The sequence below is a fragment of the Monodon monoceros genome, unplaced genomic scaffold (assembly GCF_005190385.1).
Source record: "Monodon monoceros isolate NGI ecotype Baffin Bay Population unplaced genomic scaffold, NGI_Narwhal_1 Super_Scaffold_1, whole genome shotgun sequence".
NCBI lineage: Eukaryota > Metazoa > Chordata > Mammalia > Artiodactyla > Monodontidae > Monodon > Monodon monoceros.
The window spans coordinates 54,430,676-54,452,623 of NW_021703765.1; the positions used below are offsets into that span (position 1 = coordinate 54,430,676).

A 21,948-nucleotide genomic window follows, 5' to 3' on the forward strand; every position below is an offset into this window, starting at 1 on the left:
ACAATAGTACGATATAGCATGTCATAAGATAAGGAGTACAATGGATAGTGAATGCCTAGGTGGAGGTAGGGGGGTTGCTATCTGTATAAAGTGGTTAAGACTTCACTGATAAGGTACCATTTGAGTAGTGACCTAAAGGACCTCAGGAACGTGATGGAAGGGACATTAGAGTTTCTATTTTAAAAGATCCTTCTGGGGACTTCCCTGGTGGTGCAGTGGTTAAGATTCCGCCTGCCAGTGCAGGGGACACGGGTTCGATTCCTGGTCCGGGAAGATCCCACATGCCGCAGGGCAGCTAAGCCTGTGTGCCACAACTACTGAGTCTGCGCTCTAGACCCTGCGAGCCAAAACTACTGAGCCCACGAGCCACAACTACTGAGCCCACGTGCCACAACCACTGAAGCCCGCGCGCCTAGAGCCGGTGCTCCACAACAAGAGAAGCCACCGCCCTGAGAAGCCTGCGCACTGAGGAGTAGTCCCCACTCGCCACAACTAGAGGAAGCCCCTGTGCAGCAATGAAGACCCAACAAGGTGGAAAAAAATAAATAAATAAAAATTTTAAAAAATATATAAAAGATCCTTCTGGCTGTTAAGTTTAGCCTGGACTGTAGTGGAATGGGGCAAGGGCAGAAACAGGAGGCCTGTGCAATATTTTGACAAGAGATAACGGTAGCTTAGAACTAGGGTAGTCAGATGCTGGCTCCATTTTGAAGGCTGGACCAGTAGGAGATGCTGGTGGCTAGCATGTGGAATGGCTGTGGGATGCAAAAGAAAAGGTTTTATAGCCTCGACAGCTGCGAGGATGGGGTTGCCATTTAGTGGGACAGGAAAGAACGTGTGGGGAGCAGGTCTGAGGGTCAAGTCAGGAGTCTGGTTTTGGATTTGTTATGTCCGAGATGCCTACCAGAAATCAATATGGAGACTACATATGATGAACTTAGTATGTGGAAAGGCTTCTCTCCAAGAGCCTTCCCTCACCCCAAGTTTGAATTAAGTGCTCTTTCCCTGTGGGGCACCACCCGCCCCCACCCCACTCCCACACTCCCCTTGCATAAGATTGTAATTGTTTATGGATCTTTCTCCACCCACTAGACTGTGAGGACTCTCACTGCATCCCTGGCACCTCCTACAAGACCTGGCTTGTAGTAAAGCATGATAAGTATCAAATGGGGGTTTAAAAACCCACAGAGAGAGAACCGAAGCCTGTGAACATCATCATGTGTCAGTTTTACCAATAGGATAAATATCTTCTATATTTCATTTAGAAAGATCCTACTAAAATATTTTTACTTGGGAATGAAAAATGTCATTAACATTTTAATAGCTTATTGGAGTCTCATAGTTATGTGCTGATTTCTCCCCAAACTTCACAAACTAAAGATCTACAACCAAAGTACAAAATCTGACTGTCCTCATGCTACTCTGGTTTAAAGGAAAGACATTAGAACTTCCGATTTACTGACTGACTCCACAGGCTGCCACCGACAGACAGGCCTCGGCACATTTCTGCCAAATCCTAATTAAGATCTATTTATAACCCCCTTAAGAAGTTTCATATTAAAAGTTATTGAGACTTCTGGCTATACATGACAGATGAACAAATGTATTTTCTTAATTTACCATCCCAAAATGCTACTAAGTGACAATAAAGAGATTTTTAAAAAAATATGCTCCTGAGGGGGTAAAATAAGAAGCCTCTGGATTTTGGGACACCAGCTGAAGGTGGGGATTCAGGGGACAAGGAGACTAAAGGGAGTTCACACATACTGATATTCTTCAGCCTTCTACTCCTTCAGATTCCCAGAATTTCCTCCCAAACAGGAGATTTGAAAAAATTCTTTTGTCTGTCTGACCATCTCAAATGGAAGGATCTGAAGATGCTGACATCAGGTGATAGTTAACAAGCATCCCAGCCAGGTCACCACACAGTGAAGCCTCTCCCATGGGCTCAGGGATCCCCATCAGCTTTTGTAACATACTTTTAGAAATGAGATGACAAACAAGTATCACCAGTCCTCTGAGGAATGTCTCTAACATAAAGAGAGAAACCAAGGCAAGCAAACAAATAGAGAAAAGCAACCTGGAGGAAACAGATGACTGATGCAGGGAAAACATTAAAAAACAAATTACCGTTAGTATCTTCAGAAAAGTTAAGATTTTGAAAGCATAAAACAAGAGCAGAATGTTATGAAAAGAGAGCCGGTGGGAGGCAAGCGAAAAATAAAACAAAGCTTATGGAAATTAAAATTGTGGTAGACAATGGCCAAAGCTGAAACAATTGGAGTAACAAAATAAGGAGAGCATTGGCTTATATCTCATAGAATAAAATAAATATTCATGAGTTGTGATAATCATTTAGCTATAGCTTCACTCAGCATGACTGTAGATAAGAATACCAGCAAATAATCATTGGAGCTTAATGAACATTTTTAAAATTAAGTACCAAGGCCTCCCCTCTACTTGTGAGTTTTGAAATCGTTTTGTTTATTTTCAGGGATACTGTTTAATTTAATTGTATGATTTGTCTGCACTCAGTTTATTTCCCCTTCTCAAATCTCAGCCTCATGTTGTTCTTTGTTACTGTCAGATCCTGGTGAGTTGTTTTGAACAGAACTGTTTTTTTTTTCCTCCCTCCTGTAAGACGATGTTACTGCACAAGAGCACTGCAGTGTTTTTCACAATAAACTTGTGAACTAAGAACTGAAAAAAAAAAAGGGGGGGCAAAATAGTAACTTTATAGTTGAGAAACCTCACAAAGACTAGATTACTCAAGTAAGGTAAACACCAGCAGAAATAAGACATAGCAACAACAGGAACCCCCTGATATGAGTCACAGAGAAAGACATATCACTTCTGTGGTATTTTTGCCCAAAATGCACAGCCTCAATATAATCTTAAGAAAGTATCAGACAGACTCAAACTGAGACACATTCTACAAAAATAACACAGTAGTACTATCCAAAAGTATCAAGGTCATGAAAGACAAGGAAAGAATGAGAAACCATCACAGATTGGAGAAAATTAAGGAGATATAACAAATAATTGCAATGTGATATCCTGGACTGGATCCATTAAAAGAAACAGGACATTAATTAGTGAGAAGAAAAAAACCCCAAACTGGTGAAGTCCAAACTTAAGTTTGTAATTAATAGAATTGTTCCAATATTAATTTCTTAGTTTTGATTATTACATTATGGCCGAGTAAGATATTTACATTAGGGGAAGTGTGCTGGGGTATATGGAGACTCTCTGTACTCATTTGGCAATATTTCTGTAAATCTAAAACTATTTCAAACAAAAAGCTTTCTTTTAAACTTAGTATAAATGTTGGAAATATAACATTAAAGAAATCTCTCAGAAATCAGGTGAAGAGGACAAAGAGATGGCAAATAACAAATAAACAAGAAATTTTGAAGACTTGTCTAGGAAAACTGGACAAAGCGAAAAAACAAAGATAAGGAATCATACATGAAATAAGAAAACTTTCCAGGCCTGAAAGACATAGTTGCCAGATTGAAAGGACCCACCAGTTTGCAGTACAAAGACCCACACCCACACATCATCCTATTTCATTCAGAACATGGGGCTGAAGAGAAGATTCTTCAAGCTTTAAAGAGAGAAAGATATATGGGCCCCACATAAAGGATCAGAAATCAGAACCGCTTTAGACTTCTCCAGATACTTCAAAATTGTAAGATAGAGTATACGTTTTTTACCATCTACTTATTCATATTTTTACCCTGAAAGCAGATGTGAGGTTTCTAGAGGAGAAATCAAAGTTGTTATTACTTAGCACCAGTTCCCTATACCTAGTACCCTACAGGTGACATGATGGGAGCCAGGTGTCACTCTGCACACAGGTCTGCCTGAAATGATGAATCTGGGAGTTTATATAGACCCCCAAACTGCCCCTTCCCTTCTGAGAGAAGCAGAGAAATTTTGCTCCCTAGTTATTAACAATCTTTCAGAATGTAAATGACTGGCTCTGGGATCTGTGGTTCAACACCTTTGAAATATAAACACATTGGGAGATAAGAATCCCAGGAGGCCTCTGGCTATTCAATTACCCTTCAGCTTCCCAGGCTAGTTTTTCAAGCCAGGTGTCATAAAAAGTTTGCTCAGAAAACTCTGTGCAAAAATATGAATTTTTCACTTCCTGGCAGATTGTTTTCCAACCTACAATTCAATCCCCAGCGCAACCATCAATACGCGTGAAGGTAAAACGGATCTCACAAAGTTCTCTCCTATTCTCTCCTCAGACTGAGCACGTGCTCCTCCACCAAAGCAAGAGAATAAATCAAAAGACAGCATGGGGGCTTCCGGGGGCTTCCCTGGTGGCGCAGTGGTTGAGAGTCCGCCTGCTGATGCAGGGGACACGGGTTCTGTGCCCCGGGCCGGGAAAATCCCACATGCCGCGGAGTGGCTAGGCCCGTGAGCCATGGCCGTTGAGCCTGCGCGTCCAGAGCCTGTGCTCAGCAACGGGAGAGGCCACGACAGTGAGAGGCCCGCGTACCGCAAAAAAAAGACAGCATGGGATCCAGGAATACTTTTTAGAGTAAGATTTATGTTTCTTTTAGATGCATCTCCAAAGGCTAAGAATGTCCTTAAAATAAGAGGAGGAAAGCCCAGGTTTAGTGGCATTACATCAAGTGTGATTTGAATGATTCTACTAGGAGTTGTGACAGGGTGGCTGGAATCATCCATATCCCCTTTATTTTGAAGTGGCATAAACTTAAGTGATGTTCACCAGCTTCCGAACACCCCTCTCCTACTACTTCTCATAGGTATTGAGGAACTTGGACCTTGGGATCACCTTTGGTGCCCATTTGGAGTTAGAAGGCAGGCAATTCAAGTAATTACCTTAAAAATGCCTAAAGGATCATCAAAAGGAATACAAACAACAAATGTTGGTGAGGATGTGGAGAAAAGGGAACCCCTGTGCACTGTTGATGGGAATGTAAATTGGTGAAGATACTGTGGAAAACAGAGTAGGGGTCCCTCAAAAAACTAAAAATAGAACTACCATATGACCCAGCATTTCCACTCCTAGTTATATATGCAAAAAAAAACCCAAAACACTAATTTGAAGAGACTCATGCATCCCAGTGTTCACAGCAGCATTACTTACAATTGGCATGATATGGAAGCAAACTAAATGTCCATCAACAGATGACTGGATAGAGAAGGTTATATATATATATAATGGAATACTACTCAGCCACAAAAAAAAGGAAATTTTGCCATTTGCAACAAACGTGGATGGACTTAGAGGGTATTATGCTAGGTGAAATGTCAGACAGGGACTAACAAATACTGTATGGTATCACTTATATGTAAAATCTAAAAAATACAACAAACTAGTGAATATAACAAAAAAGAAACAGATTCACAGATATAGAGAACAAATTAGTGGTTACCAGTGGGGAGAGGGAAAGGGGTAGGGGAAACATAGGTGCAGGGGATTAAGGTATACAAACTATTATGTATAAAATAAGCTGCAGTGATATATTATACAATATAGAGAATATAGTCAATATTTTGTAATAACTATAAATGGAGCATAACCTTTAAAAATTGTGAATCACTATATTGTACACCTGTAACATATAATATTGTACATCAACTATACTTCAATAAAACACACAAAAAATGCCTAAAGGGTATTATCCCAACTAATTAAATAATTACAGAACAATAGACTTGAAACCTGAAATAAACTTAAAGATCATCTAATGCAACTTAAAGATCATCTAATGCAACCCCTCCTCTAAATCAAGGACTCAGGAGGATAAAATCAGTTACTCAAAGTTCTCATAGCAAACTTAAGGCAGAGAGGAGACTGAAAGCCAGGAGTCCCATCTTTTCATTGATAGATAGGAAAATAACAATAAAATACAGTGTTCATCATGTGTAGAAACCTTCCATAGATTATTTCACTTAATTCTCATATTATTATTGTCCCTTTTTATAGGTAAGAAAACATAAAACTAGAAAGGTTCAAGTATTTGTCCAAGGCCACTGAGTGAGTGGTGGAACCAAAATTCACACGCAGCTAGTCTAAATACAGGGCGCACACTCCACATTACTGTACTGGATGGTGTCACTCATAGAAATATTTTCAAAGTTTTTCAGTTGGAAAAAAAACCCCACAAAACTAATTTTAGAGATTTTACGGTCATGAGTGCAGTGCACAGCTAAAAATTCAGTTACTATAGAACAAGAGTAGAATGGATACTGGAAGATAACTAGTAGACAGCCATACACAATAAAAACAAAAAACAACAAATTTTAGGAACTTGGGAGTCTGAAATCAAATCTTAGTCTTTTATATTAGAAAGTTTTAAGAAGAGCCAAAAGTTTTATATAAACTAAATAGACCATGTACATACTTAGTATTCTACTTCAGACTGCTTATAATTCAGATATTAATGTATCTTAACTTACCAGAATCAAAGAACCTAGGTTTGAGCCCATTTAAATAATTTTTGTCTGTAAAATGACAATAGTATCTATCTCAAAATACTGTGAACTAATTAAAAGAATGTAAACTGTAGAGCCTTCTGTAGATGTCAGATATTAATGAGCATAAGTCGAGTTCCACTCTATCTCCAAAGTTAAATTGTTTTTGGTGCATTATTAACATATCGCTTAAAAAATGAAAGCAATATAATAAGAGTTGGGAACTTTAACACCCCACTCTCAACAATGGATAGATTATACAGATAGAGAATCAATAAGGATACAATGGATTTGAACAACACTAGAGACCAAATGAACCTAACAGTCATATATAGAACATTTTAATATAAAACAACAACAGCAAAATACAGATTCTTCTCAAGTGCCCATGGAACATTTTCTAGGGTAGATCATATGTTAATCTACAAAACAAGTCTTAGAAAGTTCAAAAAGATGGAAATCATAACAAGTACCTTCTCTGACCAAAGTGGCATGAAACTAGGAATCAATAACAAGAGGAAAACTAGAAAATTCAGAAACACAATGGAACGTGAAACCAGAACTTACAGGATGCAGTAGAAACAGGTCTAAGAGGGAAGTTCATAGCAATAAACACCTACATTAAGAAGCAAGAAAGATCCCAAATAAACAACCTAACTCTACACTTTAAGGAACTACAAGAAGAACAAACTGAGCTCAAAGTTAGCCGAATGAAGGAAATAATAGAGATTAGAGCAGAAATAGAGAACAGAAAAACAATAGAAAAGATTAACCAAACTAAGAGTTGGTCCTTTGAAAAGATAAACAAAATTGACAAACACTTAGCTAGACTAACTACGGGAAAAAGAGAGAGGACTGAAATCAACAAAATTATAATTGAAAAAAAAGGTAACATTACAACTGATACCACAGAAATACAAAGGATCATAAGAAGCTACTCCAAACAATTATCTGCCAACAAGCTGAACAACCCAGAAGAAATGTAAAAATGGAAACATTCTTAGAAACATATAAATTACCAAGGCTGAATCGGGAAGAAACAGAAAATCTGAATAGATCGATTACTAGTAGGGAGAAATTTAAAAATGGAAAAATCTTAGAAACAAATAAAATACCAAGGCTTAATCAGGAAGAAATAGAAAATCTGAATAAATCGATTACTAGTTGGGAGATTGAATCAGTAATCAAAAATCTCCCAATGAAGAGAAGATCCCAGGATCAGATGGTTTCACTGGTGAATTCTACCAAAATTTAGAAAGAATTAATACCACCTTTCTCAAATTCTTCCAAAAAAATCAAAGAGGATGGAATACTCCCAAACTCATTTTATGAGACCAGCATCATCCTGTTACCCAAGTCAGAGAAGGACACTACTATCCCTGACAAATATAGATGCAAAAATCCTCAACAAAATAAATAATAGCAAACTGAATTCAGCAGCACATAAAACGGTTCACCGTGATCAAGTGAGATTTATCCCTGGGATGCAAGAATGGTTCCTCATATACAAATCAATCAGTGTGACACATCACATTAATAGAATGAAAGAAACGAATCAGACGATCATCTCAATAGACACAGAAAAAGCATTTGACAAAATTCAACATCTGTTCATGATAAAAACACTTAAAGGTAGGCATAGAAGGAACATATCTCAACATAATAAAGGCCATATATGACAAGCCCACAGCTAACATCGTACTCAATCATTAAAATTTGAAAGCTTTTCCTCTAAGATCATGAACAAGGCGAGGGTGCCCACTCTCACCACTCTTATTCAACATAGTGCTGGAAATCCTAGCTAGAGCAATTAGGCAAGAAAAAGAAATAAAAGGCATCAAAATTTGAAAGGAAGAAGTAAAACTGTCTCTATTTACAGACGACATGATCTTATGTACAGAAAACTCTAAAGATTCCACCAAAACACTGTTAGATCTAATCAATAAATTCAATAAAGTTGCAGGATACAAAATTAACATGCAAAAATAAGTAGTGTTTCTATACACTAACAATGAAGTATCTGAAATGAAAAATATTTAAAAATTGACCCCATTTACAATAGCATCAAAAACAATAAAATGCCTAGGGATAAATTTAACCAAGGAGGTGAAAGATCTCTACTCTGAAAACTATAAGACATTGATGAAAGAAATCAAAGAAGACACAAGTAAATGGAAAGCTATCCCATGTTCACGGATTGGAAGAATTAATATTGTTAAAATGTCAATATTAGCTAAAGCCATCTATAGATTCAATGCAATACCTATTAAGATTCCAATGGCAGTTTTTTTTTTTACAGAAATAGAAAAAAATACTCCTAAAATTTATATGGAACCACAAAAGACCCAAATAGCCCAAGAAATCCTGAGAAAGAACAAAGCAGGAGGCATCACACTTCCTGATTTCAAGCTATACTATACTATACTATAAATCTATAGTAATCAAAACAACATGGTATTGGCATAAAAACAAATAGACCAATGGAATAGAATCAAGAGCCCAGAAATAAACCCAAGCATGTACACTTAACTAATATTTGACAAGGAAGTCAAAAATACTCAATGGAGGAAAGACAGTGCCTTAAGTATACGGGCTAGGAAAACTGGATAGTCACATGTTAAAGAATGAAACTGGACCCTTATCTGACACCACCCACAAAAATTTACCCAAAATGGATTAAAGACTTGAATGTAAGACTTGAAACCGTGAAACTCGCAGAAGAAAACATAGGAAAAAAGCTCCTTAACATGGGTCTTGGTAATGATTTTTGGAAACCACACCTAAAGCACAAGCAACAAAATTAAAATAAACAAGTGGGACTATATCAAACTAAAAAGCTTCTGCACAGCAATAGAAACCATCAACAAAGTGAAAAAACCCTACAGAATGGGAGAAAATAGTTGCAAGCCATATATATGATAGGGGTTTAATATCCAAAATATATAAAGAATTCATACAATCAAAAAACCCCAAATAGACTTTGGGATTAGCAGATGTAAACTATTATATACAGGATGGATAAATAACAAGGCCCACTATATAGCACAGAGAACTATATTCAATATCCTGTGATAAACCATAATGGAAAAGAATATTTTAAAAAAGAATGTCTATATGTATATAACTGAGTCACTTTGCTATACAGCAGAGATGGGCACAGCATTGTAAATCAACTATACTTCAATTAAAAAAAAATAAAATTAGAAACCTAAAGAAAAACCACCCCAAATAATCCAATTAAAAAATGGTCAAAGGACCAGAATAGGCATTCTTCCAAAGATATAAATGGCCAACAGGCACATGAAAAGGTGCTCAATTCACTACTTATTAGGGAAATGCAAATTAAAACCAAAATGAGATATCACCTCATGCCTGTTAAAATGCCTGACTTCACTTATATGTGGAATCTAAAAGATAAGTGAACAAACACAGCAAAACAGAGATGGAGTCATAGATACAGAGAACAAACAGGTGGTTGCCAAGGAGAGGTGGGGGAAGAGAGAAATAGTTGAGGGAAATTAAGAGGTACAAACTTCCAGTTACAAAATAAATGAGTCACAGGTATGAAATGCACAGTGTGGGGAGTACCGTCGATTATTATTTAATATCTTTGTATGGTGACAGATGGTAACTAGACGTATCATGATGATCGTTTTGAAATGTATAGAAATACCACATCACTACGTTGTGCACCAGGAGCTAACACAGTGTTGTATGTCAGTTATACTTCAGAAACAAACAAACTCATAGAAAAAGACATTAGATTTGTGGTTATCAGAGGTACAGGGTGGGGGGAGGGGAACTGGATGAAGGTGATCGAAATGTACAAACTTCCAGTTATAAATAAGTACTAGGGATGTGATGTACAACATGACAAATATAATGAACACCACAGCATGTTATATATGAAAGTTCTTAGGAGAGTAAATCCTGAGAGTTCTCATCACAAGGAAAAAAAATTTTTTTCTCTATATCTTTAATTTCGCATCTATATGAGATGGATGTTCACTAAACTTATATGGAAAAATTTAGAAAATCCTTATGATCTCATAATTCACAGAAGTGAGTTTGGGAAAATAATGATTAATTATATAGCACCTAAATTTAATTCATTGCTACCATTTTTCAGTCCTCATTTCTCAATGTCACATTTTGTTATAGACTCTTAAATATAATCTTTTTGGTTTAAATTAAGTAGGTCACCATTTTTTTTTCTTTTTTCAATATTTATTTATTTATTTAGGCTGCACCGGGTCTTAGTTGCGGCATGCATGCAGGATCTAGTTCCCTGACCAGGGATCAAACCCGGGCCCCCTGCATTGGGAGCACGGACTCCTACCCACTGGACCACCAGGGAAGTCCCTATTAAATATAATCTTGTCTACACTTATCAGATCAACTGATCCCATAGCCTTCCAATCTGGTTAATACTTCCTGTTTCATACTGGCTGAAAGCTTGTTGGAAGATTGCAGAAGAGTAGCTAAAATATTCCAAGAATTAGAAAAACCAGTACTAATACACACACACTTCATTTAATTAAATGTAAACAGCATAAGAATGAAGTGCAATTAAGTTCCCTTTTACCCTTCTAACCTTCTCTATCGGTCACCCTGAGGTCGGTAACATTTTAAATCAATTATATCTGATCTTAAGAAAAACATTTTAAAGCTAAATTTCCTACCTGTTACTTATGCAGAGCAATGAATTTATCTTGTGAAATAATAAGTAAGAATGGGGTAAACTGGGCAGGCAATCACTGTTTGCACTTTGGCTGAAGGAATTCAAGTGATTATATAACCAGCCCAAGGTGGTGACAGCTTGAAAGCAGTAGAGGTAGAACCTGAATTCAAGTTTTCTAGCACTTTTCAGAGAGAAGGGGGTGGGTGGGAGAACTCCTGACATAGATAACCATTTTTATAAACACAATGAGTTAATTTTGGCACCAAAGTAGATGGCCTCTGGTCTGGTGGGACTTCCCTGGCTCACTGCATAACGGAACGTGTAAAGAAGGCAGACGGGTAGCTTTGTTATTTTGCAATCATCCATGGCATTCTATTTGCAGTTTTCCACATTATTTGGGGGCAGCCTCTACACCGGAAGAGACGCAAAACAATGTTGGTTAGTAATTCGGGCCCTCGGATGGGAAATATCTTACAGAAATTAAAATATTGGGACCAATTTATTATTCAAACTCAGGGGCAGCTATTTGTGTAAATGCCCCCTCTGTCCTCCAGCTGCTCTCCCTAACAGTGGACGGAAGGTGGTAAGAACATGTGCACGGCCAGAGCTGCTCCTTTCCTGGTTTGAGGGCATATGACACGGTGACTAAGAGCACAGGCCCTGGAGGCGGGCTTGTTCTTCTGTCCTGGCTCTGATAACAACTTGATATTGGCGGCATTTTTAACTTCTTTGAATCTTGGTGTCTTCATCCCTAATAATGTGTACCCTGAGAGTTGTCACAAAGCATACAAAGAGACTGTATACATAGTGCCTGATACCTGGTAAACATTCAATATATGCTCCTTTTCATTATTAAATTCCTGACCCTCTTGACTATCCAGTGACCGAAGTTCAACCCAAGTGAAAGCAAATAAAAAGAAACCGCCATGATCTATAAGAATCACTTATAGGAATTATCTAGAAGGCTTCTGCCCTCCGATTGAAAACAAAAGATAGCCACATTCCAAATAAGTTTAATAGCACAGGATGCTTTCCACAGAACTCCCTCGAAACGACAGTCCGCCTTATGGTGATCTAAAACTAAGAGACGAAATTTTTTTTCAGGTTTCCCTTAGCTTACTTGCTACCCCACCCGGATCCATGGGCTCTAAACGAGTACCTGCTGAATCTCAGTTGGATACCTTGAATTGCTCATGGAGGTCCCTCTTTCTGAGGTACTAATAGCCTTGTTCAAAGCTGCAGGAAGCCAAGGTTACCACGCTTTTACTCTTCTAATTTTCATCAGTACCCTTTCCTGATGACAGGATCCATTACTTTTTTTTTAAATAAATAAATAAATAAATAAATTTGGCTGCGTTGGGTCTTCGTTGCTGCACGCGGGCTTTCTCTAGTTGCGGTGAGCGGGGGCTACTCTTCGTTGCAGGGCACAGGCTTCTCACTGTGGTGGCTTCCCTTGTGGCAGAGCGTGGGCTCTAGGTGCGCGGGCTTCAGTAGCTGTGGCTTGCGGGCTCTCTAGAGCGCAGGCTCAGTAGTTGTTGCCCACGGGCTTAGTTGCTCTGCGGCATGTGGGATCTTCCTGGACCAGGGCTCGAACCCGTGTCTCCTGCATTGGCAGGCGGATTCTTAACCACTGCACCACTGGGGAAGTCCAGAATCCATTATTTTTAAGAAATAAACCATAGTCTCATTTTACACTCCTGTTTCCAAAGTCCAGTATCAATGAGAGAAGTTCAGAACCATTGAAAATGGTAATATTGTAATACATTTTCTCAGTACACATTCAAAAAGTCATCTGAGAATGTTTCTTTTGGTATGACTAAATTTCATGACTATGTACTAAAAATGCTTAATTACCTTCTAAAGTATATTCCATGAACTGCATTGAAATACATGTCACAGCAGAGCTTTTAAAGCATTTTTCATATTTATGATCTTTTGTTAAATCTTTGTAAAATTTTGTAAGACTTGGAAAAGTCATCGTTTAACTGCATTCTGGACCGTAAGCTCCATGAGGTTGAGAATGGTGTCAATCGCGTTCACTGTCGCATCCCCAGCCATCCAGTCCAATGCCTGGCACACACAAGACATGCAGTAAGCATTTGTTGACTGATATACTTTAATCTTATGACATAGAAAGTACTTTCACGTAAGATGGATGGAAATATCCTCCAAAAGAGAGCAAAGTGATTCAGTAAACTGGTATTCTGGAACTAAAGGAAGATCAGAATTCTTGTGCAGTAGATACAGCCCCTTTGGGGAGAAGACAACAGATCATCTTGGAATTCATACAAACCAGAAAGGGAAAGGTCAGGTGTAGACGCAAATACACTCAATTTCTGAAAAGCAAATGTAAACATATCTCCCCAAATGCACGATTTCAGAGATGAAACTCAAAAGCCAGCTCTCAAAATTGCAATTCTGACTCTGCCATCACACATATTCCCAAAGAACAGCATGGAGCCACCCAGAGCCCAGTGTTTACACTTGACTACACTCCCACGACCTACTTAAAGGATGGGGGATTACAGAACCAAAGACAACTCTAAGAGGAATACAGGAGTTTGTGAGGACAAAGCTGTGAACTGGTTGAAGATTACAGAAATGCTAAGATAAACACAGCTTCTGTAGATATCACAGAACGAGGTCTAGGTCTACAGCTTGGAGCCAAAGATGGACAGATGTCAACGTCAAGAGAAATTCAATCTTGCTTCTGCTCCTGTATTGAGAATGCCCTTTAAGAAGCAGGGAACATTTACAGTGCCCCTCAAAAGTAGTAGGTGTGTACTGGTTACCACGCATCTTCACAGCAGGCCATGAAGTAGACATCCCCCTCACTATTTTAGAAATAATGAAATGAAGGGTCGGGGCAGCTAAGAATTTGCCTAAATTTATACGTTAATTGGAAAGCAGAACCAGGATCCAATTCAAGTTTGACTTCAAAGTTCTTTCCACTAACCCACCCTCTCTCCTTGCTATCTTGAAAAGATTTATGTGAAGAAAGGTAATTGGGAGCATCTCTGGAAGATATCATGGAATCACACAACTGCTGAAATCTGTCGCAATCCAGAGAAATCACATCCAGGGCCCTTGAGAGACGATCAGTATGGCGACCTTTAAGGAATCCGGGGCAAATGCCACCTTCAGCCCAGGGCCTCACACGCAACGCTTGAGACATGCTGAATTAAGGACACACTGTCTTCACGTATCTGAAGCTTTGTCAAGCAGGACTAAACATATTTTGAACAGTTCCAAGGAGGAGAAAGTTCCCAGTTACAAGGGGGTAGGCAAAAAACAGAGACAGAATGCAAGGCACAAGGAGCAGTTAGACGTCTCAGGATGGCAGTGGGTGTTCATCACATAGGCAGGGAATCCCCATCCCTCATGTGCTTACAGCTTTCAGTGAAGTATTAGAAGGAAGAAGGATACATTTAGGCCCTGGTCTCTCACTGTGATGATTTTCAACGGTTACCTTGCCTCCAGCTGGACATCTTATTAGTCTCCCATACATTTGGTAGGGGTGGCGTGCTGGGTAAAGGAGAAAGGCAGGCAGATGTTCAAGGTAAAGGGAAGACAGGAATGTGAGAGTTGTTCTCTCCCTTTCTCTTTAACTCCTAACCCAGAACTCCAGACTAGAACCCTTATCAGACTAGTTCAATTCCACTTACACAAAGGGCTTTTACATCTGCCCTGGGAACTAACCACCACTAACAGCATTACTCCGGAAAATGAATTCCAGGCTCCCAATGACTAAAGTTACAGATAACCTTACAGGACATAATCCATTAAATTGGAAACTGCATCAACTTGCCTCACTCTCTCATCACAATTTTTTCCCCCAACACAATAGGAGGAATTTGTTAGTATCAGCCTCACTTGATGGTGACCTCTGTAATGTCTAAAAATTCTGTATTTGTGATCAAGTTAATTAGCAGGCAGATAACCTAAATTTTAGACTTCCTAAAATTCCCTTCCTCAATCACTGCCAATGCCGTGCAAGGTGGCATAAAAAGCTAAATCAAGTTTGTAGACATTCTCTTTGGACAAATAGAAGAAAGGTAGGTGGTTTTTGTATAATGAAAAAGTGGTGACGCTGACATTGGAATTTCCTTCCCTCTCACAAGGCAGATTCAGTGTAAGCATGTTTCAGAATTACCTCGCTGTGATGGGAGGTACCCTTGAACTGCTGCACATGAGGGCTTCATCATCCAGGGGACACTAAAGCCAGCTGGGTGGGGAGAGACAGGCTTAATGACCAGGAGACGGGACAGCTGCCACGTCATGACTTTGCTGCTGCCCAGAACACAAGGAACACATGCACAGATGAACCCAGCACCGGTGGCAGAAATTACAACACAAATATATTTCTCATGCAAAATAGGACAAATGACACATATTTACATGATGCAAATAAAGTGCTGAATATTAAGCTTTCTTTTTGGGGAACCACCATGCTTAGGTGGTTCCAATGAGGGTTAATGCCACATGGTGAACTTGCAATTCTATAAAACCAGGACGGAGACAGTATAGAAAATGCACTTTAGTAGAAACCTGGGTATGTGACAGGTTGCTAAGAAAAAATGGAAACAGGAATGACAGAAGTATATTTTCTTTCATATACAAAAACGAAGGCCCCAGAAATGATTTGCTGAAGTAGGTATCCACGAGATGTTAAATTATTTTTCCTTTGCTTTGGTTAAAACAGTCTAGGAACAGCAATCGGTTCCCTTTCTACTAATAGTATATAAACACAGTGACAGGACCACTTTTAGGAGAAAATAATCAACTTTTAAGAAAAAAAAATTAAATTAGTTTTAAACTAAATTAAACATTTACCAATAAATAAGTTTCTTAAAAAGGTAGCATCTTCATCCTACAATCTTGGGCATAACATATACACCAATTTAAAAAATAAAATTTATCTCACAATTATAATTACAGGTGTTAATGCAACAAGCTAGGAAATGAAATTACTTTAATATATCTTTAAAAAAAACCCTAGCAACCAAAAATAAATTTTAAAAATTGACATTTTTCGAAAATGGTACATTCTAAAATAATTAATACTTTATTACAGAACATAATTCAAACTATTGATGGTATTTCAATATATTCCTAAAGAATGTTTAAAAAGAAGTTTCATACACCAGAATTGGAACAGCACTTATAATTCCATTTACAGCTATGAAAAGGCAGTCAACTTCCACTTAAAAGTGTAACCAGTGATGAAATATACTTCAAAAACAAAAACATTTGGTCTGACAATCTTTAATACTGGTTAAAAACAGACAGATGTTTGTTGCTGATGGAAGTAACTTTAATCCAATGTGCAAAAAAAGTGCAGCTGTCTACTTGTACTTGAGATACATAAGACCAACGCTTCTGTACTATTTACACACTTAAAAATTTTTAAACGTATTGATTTAAGGAAGGACACTGCATCTCCTTTATGGATAAATCACGTGCTACAGAGAGCCCAAAAGCTTGATGACACTCTTTTAAGTTACACAAATGTATCCGAAGAGGCATACTGTTCTTGTCCTAATTTTGATCCTAAACAAAAATCCAATTTCAAAATCAATTAGGAATTTCTTTGATCTAGAAAATCTTGGAATTGTTGCAAATGTGCAAGCCTTGTCTCTGAGAGCCAGATTCCTATATTCCTTTTTCTAACCCTCTCATCACAGGTCCATCCCACAAACCCCGTCGGCTGCAGAGTGGCAATGCCCGAAGTAAGAGGAATGAAACAACTCAGCCCTCAGACCACCAACATGCCTTCGGGACGTGTGATGAAACCTTTGGGGGGCAGGTATGGGCAGTCAAAAGGGATGAAGAAACACTTCAGCAAAGCAACCATTATTTGTCCACAAAAATCATGAAAAACAGTGATAGAAAATTAACAAACCAAGTATATAAATCTGAGACCATTTTGCATTCCCAGAACTTGTTTTCACATCCGCGCACGCAGGGTTCTTGGTCAACCACCCACCCGTATTTTCTGCGTCGACACAAGGTACTTTTACCAAAGTTCTTAAAAATGCTGCTGTAACCCTAAGTCACCCAGAATGGTGATGATCAGGACATCAATTCCCTCATTTATCACTCTGTGCAGTGCACCCCCCGGTGCAGCAAGCAGAGAGAGGAATTTAAAAAAGGGACAGAAGTCTCTCACTTCTGAACTGGACACAAGAGTTCTCAAAATTAAAATCAGAAATCATAAAAAAGTGGGGCGGGGGGTGCGGGTGCTTACTGGCAACATTAATACTAGACACCAGACGGGACAGTGAAACTGTTTGGTCAGAACCAAGGAACAGTATTTCCTTGAAAAGTTTTCAAAACACCCAACCAAGCACTGCCTTAAGTCCAGCGAGTACAATGCTCCGTTAAGTTTCCACCGAAATGCAGCGGCTGGCGTTCATGGGTCAGGATGCAGGATGCTGGCGGAGCATCCCTGCCCCGAGCATCCTGGTCCCCCGCCTCTAGCTGCAGGCGATGGTCTCCAGCTGCTGCTCGGCCTCCGCGGCCATGGCCGCCGCCTGCAGCTGCTCCGTCTCGCTCTGCATGGCGCTGGGGGTGACCTGCTTCCGCTCGCTGTGCATATTGTTCTCGTGCCGTTTCAGATCCGACGCCTTGGCGAAGGCCTTGGTGCAGGAGCCGCACACGAAGGGCTTCTCGCCCCGATGCCTGCGCTCGTGGTCCTTGAGGTGGGACTTGTGTTTGAAGGCCTTGTCGCACATGTGGCAGGCAAAGGGCCGCTCGTTGCTGTGGACCCGCTCGTGCTTCTTCAAGTCCGGGGCGCGGATGAACGACTTGCCGCACACCTCGCAGCTGTAGGGCTTGTAGCCCGTGTGGATCTTCAGGTGCTCCTTCAGGTGGGCCTGGGTGGTGAAGCCCTTGGTGCACATCTCGCAGACGAAGGGCCGGTCGGCCGTGTGCAGCTTCTCGTGCTTTCTCAGCCTGCCCTCGTCCGAAAACGTCTTCCCGCAGGCCTGGCAGGCGATCTGCTCCCGGTGGTGGCCGTACAGCAGGTACTCAAACTTCATGTCGCTGGCAGCTGTGGTCCAGCCTGGCGTCTGCTCGTCCTTCACTTCACTCATCCCATCGTTAAATGTTAAGGCTTGAGGGGTCTGGGATCCCAGATCCTTGGACTCGGGGGTCTCCATGGATTCGACTTCCTGGCCATAGCAATTGACTTTCCGCACCTCCTCACTCCCCAGCTCTTTCAGGATCGCTTCCTGGACCCTGAGCGTCGTCGTGGGCGACTTGCCGTCCTCCTGACTTGGGGGGGTGCCTTCTACCGTGTCATCCGAGGGACTGTCATCTTGGTCTCCGATTTCCTCCACGTCATCGTCCTGAGTGTCAGCAGCATCTCCAATGGGGCGATTGATCTTGAGGCAGTACTTGCTTTTGGATTGGCCGTTATTTTCGTCGGGACTGGACACGTCCCGCTTCTGAGAACAGAGTTTATCCAAAAATCGGATACCGAGAATCTGACCCGATGACATCATTAAGTTAACATCTTCTTTTTTCACAGAAATCTTTGCCGTGTACATGTAATTCAGGACCTCTTCAAATATATCAGAACGGAGAAAATCTATTTCTATTACTGAAGAGCTATCGACCTCAAGCTTCTTGAAAAGCTTTTTAAAGTAGGTGCTGCAGGCGGCAAGGACGCACCTGTGCGCCCTGAACTTGACATCCTCCACCACAATCGCGATATCGCAAAATTCTCCTTCCAGGCGCTGCTCGTTTAGGGTTTTCAGAAACAGAGTTTTATGATCATCGTCATTGTATTTAATGGTTTCAGACATACTGATGAAAAACTCCTACAAAAAATGTTTAAAGAAATACTTTGGTAATTATGCACAATACTTTCCCATACAGAAAATACAGGGAGAGTCCCATTTTCTGATCAATTTCCGGTCCCTAACAATTTCAGAAAGTCAATGCCAGGAGTGGTTCAAGAGTATGAGGAGAAAAGACAGATCCCAACTTAGGGATTTCCATATTGTTCCTTCTACTTATCTTCACTGTACTCCACACGTGCCTACTCATAATAACAGCAACTTCTACCGAGCACCTAATACCTGCCTGGCATTGTGCTATGTGCTTTTCTTTCCACGTCTTCACAAATGCAATGATCAGATGGCCTGGAGAGATAGGTATTACTACCCCCACTTTATAGATGAATTGAGGAACCTGCCCAATATTCTAGTTATTTAGTGGAGTATCGGGGCTCAAATCCAGGCACTCTAGCCCCCAGAGCCGTGCTTCCTGACAACTACGGGTAATAATGACAAATAGCTCAGCTTCAAGGTTTAAGAAACAGGTCTCCGGCAAGCATGCACCAGTGCCATCTGCTGCGTCTACTCTAATTTCACGCAGAGGAAGATTCAGTAAAATTTCACACAGAGGAAGATTCAGTAAAATAACTAGCAGCTCTCAGTGTTCTGCTTCCCTGACGGAAGAGGCAAGTCGCTGCTGCAGAACCAGAGAGGGATATCATTGCCAGAACATTCCATTCAGTGTTGTCTTCTAGTTTTTCCACACCAGTTTTGGGCCACTTGTCAACAAGTGTCAAGGTTTAACAAGACCCTCAGAGAATCAGATGACATTTGGGAAGACAGTGACGAGAGGCTTCAGCCCCTCTGGATGCCGATCTATCTGCCATCCAGATCAAAGTATCATCAAGCTGGATGCACTTGACAAGTGCTGCGAGTGTTTTACAAGCAAAAGAAATCTAGAACTGGCATGGGAGACATCTGCCGTGTGTTAAAGTGATCTTTTTAAAATAATGTGTCCTGTTGCGTTTCTTTTCAAAAACATTGTTTCTTTCTTTTATTCAACGAAGTATAAATATGAGGAAAATACATATGTCCCCTAAAGAATGCTAACACATAACCAAGAGAGAGACATTTTAAAGCTAACACCAAACAATATTTTCAGGACTTAATATCCAAAGTCATAGTTACCATGAACAACTCAGGCTATTATCTTAATGCTTTAAACACCAAATTCTTCGGATCAGAATAACTCTGATCAGGGGCACGCCAGTCCTACAAGAGAAAAGGACATACAAGAGTAAGGTAGGCTCTTCCCCCATCCCAAATTCTAAACAAGAGTGTTTTCAAGAATTGATTTTTAAAAAGAAACTTTCCTTTTTTGTCTTGCCATTGGCACCTGTACCTATTTTCAGGTTGGGAACAGAGAGGAGGGTGGCTGGCAGCATCAGGTCCAGCTCTGAACAGATACGAAGGAGAAAAGGTAAGGGCTGGAGCACTTGCAGCCTGAAGGGGGTGTGTGCCGGGAATGGGAAGGATGGGTTGGAGAACCACTGAGGGATTTCCCCTCACAAAGCCCGTGTCCGTATTTGTAAGGATGTTGATTGCGGCACAGATAGAATAAAAGCCAGTAAATGCCCTCTACCCCTACCGTTTCCTGCTGGATACACAGCCTTCACATTTTTCTCTAGGCTCATATAAACATGGAGTATATACACTTTTAATAAATATAGACAAAAGTTAGAGAGGTACGTACACCCAACATTTAACATTGGAGCAGAGGGAACAGTAGCTGCTTTCTTCTATCCACACTTGTGTGTGACGTAACATACATTACTCAAGCTACTCTGGTCTTGAAGCTTGCATTTGAGAAATCCAGGTGTTTTTGCCTCTATCCCTACAGGGAAGCTCAAAGGATTCTAGATTTTTGCGAGTTTTAACTTTTACCAGAGGGACTCCATGCAGCAGCCTAACATCCCGAAAAACATAAAGTCTCTTCTACTGAATGGTGACCACACAAACTTGAGTGTGGTAGGACCGGAGTCCTGAAAACCCTCCAAAGTTCCCTCTACGGAAAAGTGAAAACACCGTTAAGCTGCCTCAAGTGGCAGGCTGTTTTCTTATCTGCCAAGTGTGAGGGTTGAGCAGAATTATTTCTAAGGATGCTTCCTACTCTGCCTGTTCCCTGGATGCACCCCAGCCTGTAGTCACCCCCAACAGAACGCAGTCAGGCGAAACCTTCCTACCGGGTCACTTCCTACAGTTGCCAGTCGCTCTCCCTAGGGCTTGTGGGATAAAAGCTCAAGGACCAGGCCCAGGAGTGGTGTACAGTACCCATGGCAACACAGGAGTGTGTTGGATTTTTTTTTTTTTTCCTTTTCTCGTCAGTGTGTTATTTGGCCCCCATTCTCTCTCCAGATCTCTAAGGACCATTTTTTTCTGTTGAGATGCTAAGTTCAGGTGAGTCAAACTGGAAGATACCCGTGGCCAGTATCCCTGTAGGTGGGGGTAAAGATGAAGGCCAACCACACCTCCAGAACGAAGCTGCCCCTTTATTACGCTTCTCCAAACCGCCGCGCAGGGCCGGAGCGAACTCCTGTAAAGCCGAACTTACATAAGCGGCGGCGGCGGCGGCCGCCTCCCCGACCCCGGGGCCGCCGCGACAATGGCGGCGGCACCACTTCCCGGTCGAAAGCTGGCAACTTCGGGATGCAGAGGAAGCAGGGAACGGAGCGGAGGACCCAGGGAGCCTCCAGAGCCTCTCCAAGCCTCGCTCCCATCTCTTTCTGCCCAGGAGGTGGGGGACGGAATCAAGCCGTGTGCATTGCTTCCCGAACAAAAGCTCCCGCCCGGGTAGCCGGGAGGTGCCAGGGCCGCTTTCCCTTTTAGAATCCGGCTTTTCGGCGCGGGCTGGGGCCGCGGCTCCGAGCGCGGGAGGGAGGACCCACGGCGGCCCCGGCGGCGGGGAGCGGGAGCGGGCGTGCGGCCCGGCTCCGCAGCCCCGCGGCCCGCCCCGGCGGGAGCTTTTGT

General features: G+C 41.0%; 1 protein-coding gene across 3 annotated transcripts in view; it reads right to left on the bottom strand.

Moving 5' to 3' along the window:
• Positions 1 to 16,239: 16,239 nt before the first annotated feature.
• ZBTB14 (zinc finger and BTB domain containing 14) overlaps positions 16,240 to 21,948 on the bottom strand; it is a 6,575-nt gene continuing 866 nt past the window's right edge. Inside the window, exons 1-3 of one of the 3 annotated variants that reach the window (XM_029216256.1) lie at positions 21,533 to 21,809; positions 20,110 to 20,193; positions 16,240 to 18,963 (exon numbers count right to left, since the gene is read on the bottom strand). In XM_029216256.1, the coding sequence (XP_029072089.1) occupies positions 17,617 to 18,963; positions 20,110 to 20,112 (1,350 nt within the window). In that variant the 5' untranslated portion in view covers positions 20,113 to 20,193; positions 21,533 to 21,809 and the 3' untranslated portion in view covers positions 16,240 to 17,616. Of the gene's footprint in view, positions 18,964 to 20,109; positions 20,194 to 21,532; positions 21,810 to 21,948 lie in introns of those variants that run through there. The other 2 variants (XM_029216248.1, XM_029216265.1) reach the window with 2 other exon arrangements.